This window comes from Protopterus annectens, chromosome 3.part1 (assembly GCF_019279795.1).
Source record: "Protopterus annectens isolate FY-2018-M chromosome 3.part1, PAN1.0, whole genome shotgun sequence".
Lineage (NCBI taxonomy): Eukaryota > Metazoa > Chordata > Ceratodontiformes > Protopteridae > Protopterus > Protopterus annectens.
In genome coordinates, this window is record NC_056732.1 from 1,357,359,910 (window position 1) to 1,357,371,107 (window position 11,198).

Consider the following 11,198-nt stretch of genomic DNA (forward strand, 5'->3'; position numbering starts at 1 on the left):
CAAAACACCTCTCATCAACACTTCATTCTAGAAACATATCACTTAACATCTGATTTCAGACCAACTCTGATCCCATTTTCTCTGCTAGTGATTTTAACCTTCTCTGGTCTTGCTCATAAACTCTAGGATGAACTACATCCTGAAGTCAGAAACAGAAAACCCACAAATGAGTTCCAGTACAAATTAAAGGCTGTATTAAAAGAAAGAACTTCATTCTTCTATTTCACACAGTCCATAACAATTTAATATGCTACATCCTTCTTTACTTTAAAATAATTCCATGGGGATCAGTGTATTTTTCTAGCCCATCCCAACCTGTATCCAGATTTAAATTCACAATTACCTTTATGTATTACCCTTTTTACATTTTTCCATCTGTCTGAACTTAGAAGGTTTGCCTTCAGTGACAGTTATATCAGATAGTATTAATTCAATAAATTATACAACTACTTGTTGCATTAAGAACAATTTTTGTTGCATTAGGAACGATTGTTGTTTTGACTACAGCCTGCTGTAATATTATATGTCAGAGTTATTTACAGTTATGTTACTATATTCACATTTACTTCAGTAAGTATATAAAGTTCATTTTGACAATCTCTGTAACTCTTGATCCTTTGCTCATGGTCAATGGGTCTCACATATGTGTATATATATCTACATATATCTATATATATATATATATATATATATATATATATATATATATATATATATATATATATATATATATATAGATAGATAGATAATATATATGTATACACATGTATATAAGGATGTCCTATACCTGTTCGAATGGACACAATGCCAGTACCAAGGCGACTGATGTAATAATGTCAAATTAACAAATATCTACAGATTCAGTGTATGCTCCAGACATTACTCCAGAGCAGATTAAACCAACAAGTGCTTTTGCAGGAGGGAAAGCCCCCTTGTACTCCCCACAACCCCTGCTAATTATATACACTAACTCCGAGATCCCACAATCCTTGGGGAAAGGGAATATTCCACTACCTGGGGATTGTCAATCCTGCACATCTATGAACTACCTGACTGCATCGACTGAATGATGTTGACCAAACAGAAGTCTGTATTGTGTCCATTCGATCAGGCAGACACATATATGTATATATACCCTTTATGTGTTCCTTTGTAACTGTGCTATCTTTATATACCACTACTGATTTTCAAACATTTGTAAGTTGCTCTATTTCTTACTCTTTGTAACAGTTCTACTCTTTGAGCTCAGACAATGTACACAGTGAATATTCTTTAGAGGAAATATTGTTTTTTTTCTTTTAAAAGAAGGATGTAGTGTTGCTTTAAGAAGCTATGGAGAGGGTGAGGGTTCAGATACATGTGAGCAAAGTTTCAGTGAAGCAACATCTCTCTGTCTCTGTGCCTCATGTAACCATATGCCTTAAGCCTAATGTCTCTTTTCTATACACAGTTAACTTGAGTCTCAGTCAGAACAATATTCATGCATTACTAGCTGAGTTAAGTACAAACTTTCAGTGTTAAAGATTGTACTGCATTTTATTTTCTGTGTATGTAATTGTTTCATTAAATATTGTGGGCTGTGTCTATGTAGTTATTTATTTTTCTATTTAATTGTCTCTCTCTGTCTCTGCAGTTAGCTTCCTGCCCGCCCTCCCTGTTCTTGTTCTGGTATTAATCTTGGTGGCTTTGGAACTGCCTGCCCCTCCTGCAAATTTGTGTTTGAACACTCCTTTGAGTTTGAATACTAATCCTGGGTCTATCTCATTTTCTCACTTAAACGAGTACAGTGAGATCATATTTTGATTTCAGACACTTCTACCAGTCCCATCTGTTCAGCTCTATCCCAGCTCTATTCCAGTCTAGTGTCACTAGCTCATTCTACCTAATAGAGAGAGAACATTTGTGAAGGGCAAGCCACTTAGGTCCTTAATTTTGAATTATCTTCTGTTTCTCCTTTCTCCCTTTCCAAAAAAAAATTCTAAGCTTGTTTCCTGCCTTTCCTGTAACTAGTCTAGTCCAGATACAGATTTGCTGTAACCAAGACTGTTTGTAAGCTTCTGAGCCCCCAAAGCCTTTCTTTGTTGGAGGGAAGCCTTCTAGCTTATCAGTGGGAGTGGTAAGCACTAGGTAGCCTATCTACCACAAGATCCAGGTACAGATTCTTAGTTTTAGCACTTCAGTTTGCTTATTCGTGCTCAGCACTTGATCAGAAGTTGTTGTTAGCACTAAATAAGCTACAAATTACTACAACACTCAACCTTCCTCTTTACTTAGAGGAAAACAGTTTTTGTACTTACTTTCCTCACTTGCTTAGTGAAAAACAGCTCTTATACTCACTTTCCTCACTTGTCTAGAGGAAAGTAGTTTTTTTATTCAGGCATGCCCAAGGGTCAGCTCCTAGTGTTCTCTCCTGTCTAGCTGATAGAGCTGGGCATCTTGAGGCAATGTAGCAATTGTCTCATGTACAGATAACCCTCTCCTCCTACCACCCAACACCACAACCTGTGAGAGATGAACTTATCTAGCCAAACTGGAGGTAAAGTTCTCTCCAACCAAGACTGAACTTGACAGTCAAGAGGGGAAGGTAAACACTTGCACCACACCACACTCATCACATAGTCCCACTAAACCTACACAACCAAAATCCACTCATTGAAACACAAAAACATTAGCAGAGGTTCTCAGTAATAATCTGCTCAAGCAACAGAGACCGCCAAAGCAGAAACGCAAGCAACCTTCACCTCCCAACACAACCCAAATGACAAATAGCCCACAGACTCAGTGAGCCAATAAACCACAGCCCATAAGGCAAACCATTGTACCCAACACACTAGTCATAGGAGACTCTATAGTCAGGCACACTGATGTCCCACTCACCAGGCTAAACAAGGAGAAGGTTACTGTCAGCTGCCTGTCGGGTGCCAGGATCTGCCACATAACCACGCACTCAGGTCACTCCACAACAAGTATAAATATGATTCTCTCATTGTTTATGTTGGTGTGAATGACCTGAGATGTACCTCCCTGGACTACATGAAAAGAGACATGGAAGAGCTCTCCGATCATGTATCCCAGGCAGGTATGACCCTAGCCCTGAGTAGCATCCTGCCATCACCCAGAATGATACTGCAGTACAAAGACAAAATGACTGACTTCAACAATTGGCTAAGCTTCTGGTGTCATTCTATGGGGATCCAGTATTTGTCTGCCTGGGACGACATGGTCGACAGACCATGATGCTTTGCCAGAGATGGCCTGCACCTGTTGCCCCTGGGATTCTGGATACTGGCCAAGGCTCTTGCCGCCCTTATAGTGCCTTTTTTAGGCAAGGTTCAAATGACAAATTCACCACCATAACAGGAACAGGCAAGCAAAAACTGAGGGTAATGCTACTCAATGCTAGAAGTCTAAATCTCAAAATGTACTCACTCAAGGCACTCCTTAAAATAGAGAACATCGATATATCTGTGCAGTGACTGAGACCTGGTTCAGGGCTCTAGAGAGCACCCCTGCATTACCAGGCTATAACTCATACCACACTTTTCAGCCATCTAATCTGGACCAAAACACCAAAGGCGGAGGTGTGTCCATATTCATTAAGGATACCCACACCTCCAGGCTAGTTGCGCAGCATAATGCATCCAAGGTTATCCAAGTGCAACTAACTCTGGGCAAAACTGCAATCCAAATTGTAGCTTGCTGCATATCCCCCACCATGCATCAGTGTTCCCACTCCTCTTTTCTTGATATACTGGAAAATATTAGGGTTCAACCAAATACCCTAATAATGGGCAATTTCAACTACCCCACCATTAACTGGGAAAACTACTCATGTACCAACTCCTTTGCTCAACGCTTTCTGGAATTCATAAATTCCAATACCCTGGATCAACTTATCCACACCCCCACCAGGGGCAACAATATCCTAGACCTAGTCATTACCAACATGAGTGACCGGTGTTCCACACCTGAAGTCAACTCCTCGTTGGTCAAATCCGACCATAAGCTAATCACCCTAGATATCCACATCCCACCCCACCCACCATTAAGGAAACCACTGTAAGACAGAAGTGGCAAACTTCATGACACCCATGCAGATGGACAATACAGCTACGACTGCTGAATCCTACACAAATGCACTCTATAAGCACTTACACAAGTGCATGGATCGTGCTATCTCAAACAGAACCAAGATGCTATAATCCAAAAAAAGGAAGCCAATTTGGTGGTCCTTTGCCATAAACAAACTCTACAACAGAAGGAAGAAACAGTTGCAAAATTTAGTAAAATCCCATGAGTGGAGGAGCTCCCTGGTCCGCCTCAGTAAGAAGTTGAGATGTTTATAAGATCCTCCAAAGCTAGCTACGAAAACAAAATCACCACTTATTCTAAGGGCAATCACAAAGCATTCTATAGCTATGTCAAGAATCTCAATGGCAACACCCAGATCTGCTCTGAGTTACAGCACAATGGCACGAAAATTCCAGAACCAACTGATATTGCCAACATCCTGGCAGATAAGTTCAGTGCTAACTTTGCCCGCCTCACCACCTAAATGGCCCATATCTATACAGGAAGAATGCAGAGTCCCTGTAATCACATTTATGCAGGTAAAAGCTGTACTCTCTAAAACCATAAACACACCATCCATGGGACTGGACAACATCCCAGGCTGCGTTTTACATGAACTTCAGAACAAACTGGCTCTCCACCTAAGCACCATGTTCAATCATAGTCTCATGTCAGGCTTTGTGCCCACTGAATGGCGCACAGCAACAGTTATCCCACTCCACAAAGGGGGAGCCACCACTGATCCTGGGAACTATCGCCCTATTAGCCTGACGATCCTGGTCTGCAAGGCCATGGAACGTATCATCATGGAACTCATAAACAAAGACATTGGTAACCTCCAAACTCTGGACCCCACCCAGTTCGGTTTGTGAAAGACAGATCATGCCTTCTGAACCTGATCGACTTCTTTGAGGCAGTCACCAAAGCTGTAGACGAGGGTAAGGTGGTTCATACAGCCTATCTTGACCTCGCCAAGGCTTTCAACACCATCCCCCATTCTAGAATTATAGCTAAGCTCACTAAACAAGGTATAAATCCCTACATCACAAGATGGGTTGCCAACTGGCTCACTGACAGAACCCTCACTGTAAAAGTTGCAGACTCTAAATGTGACTTTAAACCAGTGACAAGTGGAGTACCACAAGGTTCAGTCCTGGGTCCTCTCCTGTTTGATATCTACTTTTCTGAAGTACAGGCTAACACAGAAGGCCTCTGGCTAATGAAGCTCGCAGATGACTGCAAACTAGGAGCCATAGCTGACTCCCCAAATGATGTGGACATCCTACAGAAGGGCCTCACTGAGACAGATGCCTAGTGTCAGAGGCATGGCCTCAAGCTCAATGCCAAAAGTGCATTGTCATCCCCTTTGGTAAAAACTCTGTACCCATGAGCTGCCACATAAACGGCAGTCTACTTAACGCTGAATGTGTGATAAGATACCTTGGGAACCAGGTGGACAGTAGTCTCTCCTTTGATAATCACATCGCCACAGTAGTCAGGAAATCCTTCTATGTGGCACACTTCATCACAAAAGGGTTCTTATCCAGGAAAAAAGAGGTCATTGTTCCCCTCTGCTTGGCACTCATTAGACCCGTTATAGAGTACAACACCCCTTTTGGAATATACCTAACAAGACATCTGCAGCAGCTGGAAATGCTACAGAAGTACCTCACAAAGAGGATTGTTGGCCTCAAACAGATGCCCAACATTGACAGTCTCAAAAAACTCTCTGCCTAACATATAAAGCTATGTTAAACCCAGAGCTGTTGGACATGCTACAACTAAAGAAATCCCAATCCCTCTGAGCTACACGCTCTGGGGATCTAAACCTTGTCACCACAATAAACAGGACATGCTGGAGGGATAGATTCCTGTCCCAGAGACTTCCTATACTCTGGAACAAGCTACCCATCTATGTCAAGCAAAGTGTCTCATTAGCACTCTTCAAGAAAAATCTTGATGAGTGGATGGGAAATAGGAAATACACCCCAGGGATCACTTCTGTAGCTCTGCTCGACAGGGGCACATGAAATTAACTTTCTTGGGTGGTGTAAGCCAGGGAATCTTGTTGGCTAGGATTACTTAGGCCCCTGGGCTGATAGCCTATTACCTACTTATGAACCTATGAACCTATCATATTTGCATTTCTTACTATTTCTAGAGTGTAGTAATATGACATAAGCTATAAACACTGGGTTTGACTTTGCTCTTATTATTATTTTAGTGATGAAATTACAAAACCAATTACTGAATAAATAAATGCTTATTAGATAGTATTCATATTATATAAATATGATATTAGTATGCCTGCGTTTCTTCTAGTCAATTTCATGATAAACTATAATTTAAAGGAAGAAAATATAAAATGCACATTTCTTTGTTATGATTCACAGAAAATTAAGCTACGCAGAGTCCCTCTTATGAATTCCAAATTAGGTGCAAACTATTGTTATACTTGTATTTATTCTTCCGGTTCCTGTCCTATACTTTGTACTGCAATTCTGATTCATAGCCATGTTTCCCAGACAATGTCAGGACTTCTTGAAATTCTAGATGTTTCAGCAGATTGGGGCCTTTTATTTTGATTTTGATTAAGCTAGGAAAGATGTGCAGCAAGTTAGGGTCATAAAGGATAATGAGGAAAACGTACTCACTAGCGATGAGAGTGTGTTGAGCAGATGGAAGGAGTACTTTGAGGGGCTGATGAATGAAGAGAATGAGAGAGAGAGAGAAGGTTGGATAATGTGGGGATAGTGAATCAGGAAGTGCAATGGATTAGCAAGGCGGAAGTAAGGATAGCTATGAAGAGGATGAAGAATGGAAAGGCTGTTGGTCCAGATGACATACCAATGGAAGAATGGAGGTGCTTAGGAAAAATAGGAGTGGAGTTTTTAACCAAATTGTTTAATGAAATCTTGGAAAGTGAGAGGATACCTGAGAAGTGGAGAAAAGGTGTTTTGGTACCGATTTTTAAGAATAAGGGTGATGTGCAGAACTGTAATAACTACAGAGGGATTAAATTGATCAGTCACAGCTTGAAGTTAGGGGAAAGAGTAGTGGAAGCTAGGTTAAGAAGGGAGGTGATGATTAGTGATCAGCAGTATGGTTTCATGCCAGGAAAGAGCACTACAGATGCGATGTTTGCTCTGAGAGTGTTGCTGGAGAAGTATAGAGAAGGTCAGAAGGAGTTGCATTGTGTCTTTGTGGACTTAAAGAAAGCATATGACAGGGTGCCTAGAGAGGAGTTGTGGTATTGTATAAGGAAGTTAGGAGTGGCAGAGAAGTATGTAAGAGTGGTACAGGATATGTACGAGGGCAGTGTGACATTGGTGAGGTCTGAGGTGGGAGTGACGGATGCATTTAAGTTGGATGTGGGATTACATCAAGGATCAGCTCTGTGCCCTTTCTTATTTGCAATGGTGATGGACAGGTTGACAGACAAGATCAGACAGGAGGCCCCATTGACTATGATGTTTGCAGATGATATTGTGATCTGTAGTGAGAGTAGGGACCAGGTTGAGGAGACCCTGGAGAGGTGGAGATATGCTGTAGAGAGGAGAGGAATGAAGGTAAGCAGGACTAAGACAGAATATATGTGTGAGAATGAGAGGGAGGATAGAGGAATGGTGAGGATGCAGGGAGTAGAGGTGGTGAAGGTGGATGAGTTTAAGTACTTGGGATCAACAGTTCAGAGTAATGGTGAGTGTGGAACAGAGGTGAAGAAGAGAGTACAGACAGGGTGGAATGGGTGGAGAAGAACATCAGGAGTGATTTGTAACAGATGGGTACCAGTAAGAGTGAAAGGGAAGGTCTATAAGAGGGTAGTGAGACCAGCTATGTTATATGGGTTGGAGATGGTGACATTGACAAAAAGGTAGGAGTCAGAGCTGGAGATGGCAGAGTTAAAGATGTTAAGATTCTCAATGGGTGTGACGCGGATGGACAGGATTAGGAATCAGTATATTAGAGGGTCAGTTCAGGTTGGACGGTTTGGAGACAAAGCCAGAGAGGCAAGATTGTGTTGGTTTGGACATGTGCTGAGGAGGGATGCTGGGTATATTGGGAAAAGGATGCTAAGGATGGAGCTGCCAGGTAAGAGGAAAACAGGAAGACCTAAGATAAGGTTTATGGATGTGGTGAGAGAGGACATGCAGGTGGTTGGTGTGACACAGCAAGATGCGGAGGACAGGAAGAAATGGAAACAGATGATCCTTTGTGGAGACCCCTAATGGGAACAGCCAAAAGAAAAAGACATTGCAATGGGCTAACATGGCTTCAAAAAGTAAGTACCCTCCCCAAAAAAAAAAATTAAGCTTCTTTACTAGTTGCACTGTTTCTGAAACTGACAAGGACATTACATGTCAACTGTTATTGACAAGACTAGTTTCAACAGGCCAAATGTTACTTCTTCATATCTACACATAAACAAGAAATACTGTATACTGTATGTGATGTCACTACATATCCGCCAGTCAACACACATGGGTTAATAGTCCTTTCTTTAACATGTGCTAAATGTTGAAGATGTGAGTGAGGCTGAGTGGCAGCACCATAATAACAGCACGTGAACAGGAGATACCAGTGTTTTATCTTTACTTTCTTGACACAAAACCTACACATTATTGCAGAAGAGAATACAAAAATGAAAATTAAGCTAATGTGTTTATACCACATTAGCAATTAACACATCAGATTAGCAGTTAATTTTTGGATACCCCATCACTTATGTACCTTTAGATCACATAATTGCTGTGTTACTGTCTCCAAATCTACTCCAACAAGGAAATCCTGAGAGATTCTTGTCTCTGCTGAGTTCAGCCATTCAAACATTCCCTACAGAAAGAAATAATAAATAATTAATTCCGTTTTTATAACAGGCAGAACATAAGTGATCTGAATGGTAATTTAACAACCGTCATTTACCTGCATGGTTTCCTGGTATGCCACGGCAGACTGAAGGTCCTTCTCCATTCTGTCACAGCGCTCAGACCAAACTTTGTTTAGGTGGCCCCAAATAGCATACAGCTAAAGGCAGAGAAGAAAAAACAGAGCACAGAGCTGTTAGAGCAGGAAATTATCTTTTACATAACAGTAGAGTCTATCAGATGCAAAGCTACTTACTACAGTCAAGCCAAACACTAATGTTGAAGAAAGTGAATACATATGCTTATTTGTAGTGCGTTGTATGTGGACAGTTAATGACAGTTCTAGTCCTTGCCATATCAATTTTAAAGATGAGTATATTTTAAAACTTATCAACAACAAAGAAGTGGGATGCAAGTCCAACCAATGGCATCAACAGAGATACTATTTATTCGACAAAGAACAGAATAAAACGTAAGAGCTTTCGCAGTGTGTCTCACTGCTTCCTCAGACGTATACATATTTGAAATGGAGCTTCCACTTACATACTGTTACCATCAGTCATTAATTGAAAGCAACTGCTCCATGCATACTCTTCTTAAAGTCATATACTGCATGATCAAAAACAGCATGTTGGATCCCATGTATTCTGATAAAAATACATCTAATGTACTTAAAGCACTTCAGTATTCTTAAAATATATAACACAGAACAATATATATATATATATATATATATATATATATATATATATATATATATATATCCACATAAAATATATACAATGTACATAGAAAATGTACATATGTTACAAATCTAAAAAGCTATAATACATATAAAAAAGGAGTGTATCTCACCCCCCCCTTTTTTACATATGTAAAACATAACAATCCCATAAGTGTACTGAATATGTATTAGTGGTTTAGGGACCTTATCATTCAGACCGTTCCCAGAGGCAGCCCTAAGCCTAACCATCCATTTGGTTTCATTGGTTTCTGTTCTGTTTCTCACGTCACCTTGTCTACTGTTTATCTTAGTGTTTTCAGTCATAAAAAACTAAAAATGATGTTGTTCTGTGGTATTCTTCACATGCTTGGCTAACGCATTCATCATGACCTGCTTGTGAATGTCATACAGGTGCTCCCTAATTCTATGCTTAAATTTTCTATCAGTTTTGCCTACATAGAAGGCTTGACAGATGTGACAGGAAGCCAGATACACTATGTGCTCTGTGTCACATGTTCCATTTGCTTTGAACCAAAAGGTTCTTTTTAAATCTGGATGCTGATATTGTTTTGATGTATCAATAAATTGGCAAAAATTACATTTACCACATGCCTTAACCTCTCTATCTTGGTTCATGTTGTTAAATCTGGGGTAGCATAACTGCCTTTTAATGTTAGTCATATTCCTATACACAAAATTAGGTCTAATACCTACAACTGCTTCAATTTCGGGGTCCGCTGTTAAAATAGACCAATATCTCTTGAATATATCAGTGGCTATTCGTACATTGTTAGCATATTTCAAAGACATCCTATGGTTTTTATTACCCTTTCTCTTAGTCAACCCTCCTACGACTCAGAGAAAAAAGGTTTCCCTTGTTCACCTCTATCATCTTTAACTTTTTCTATTATGTTCTTCACTTTCCTCTGTTGATATCCTCTCTGTACGAACTTGTCTTGTAGACTAGACATTTCAGTTTCGAAATCTCCAGAATCCACACACAACCTAGATAAGCTCATCTCTTGCCCCCTTACAATGTTATCGAACACATGTTGTGGGTGCATGCTTGTTTTATGGAGATATGCATTTCTATAGCAGTCTTTCCTGTGTACACCAGTGGTGAGTTTACCTTTCTCTGTGACACTGATTTTGATATCAAGAAAGTCTAATAGCATGGTAGAACTTCATAGTGAATTTTAGAAAACTAGACGTGTTATTCAAAGAGCTAAAGCATTCGGCTAATTCATCTTCAGTACCTTCCCATATGAAGAAAAGATCATCCACAAATCTCCTATAGAACTTAATGTGGCTGTTGAATCTACCTTTTAATATACGTTCATCTTCCCATACGGCCAAAACAATGTTGGCATAGCTATTGGCACAGGGTGTGCCCATAGCTACACATTCTAACTGAAAATATATATGATCATAAAAAATGAAGGCATTATTTTCAAGAACAAGCTCCATTAGGAGTGTTCCCAACTCTTTCTGTGCTGTGTTCCCTTCCCAATGGTTGTAGAGAAATCGCCTTAACATAT

At 40.2% G+C, this 11,198-nt stretch overlaps 1 protein-coding gene across 1 annotated transcript in view; it reads right to left on the reverse strand.

The window, feature by feature from the left end:
* LOC122797773 (microtubule-actin cross-linking factor 1-like) overlaps window positions 1-11,198 on the reverse strand; it is an 899,011-nt gene that overhangs the window by 512,846 nt on the left and 374,967 nt on the right. The window contains exons 15-16 of the mRNA XM_044066295.1: window positions 8,995-9,096; window positions 8,803-8,904 (exon numbers count right to left, since the gene is read on the reverse strand). Of these exons, the coding sequence (XP_043922230.1) occupies window positions 8,803-8,904; window positions 8,995-9,096 (204 nt within the window). The remainder of the gene's footprint in view (window positions 1-8,802; window positions 8,905-8,994; window positions 9,097-11,198) is intronic.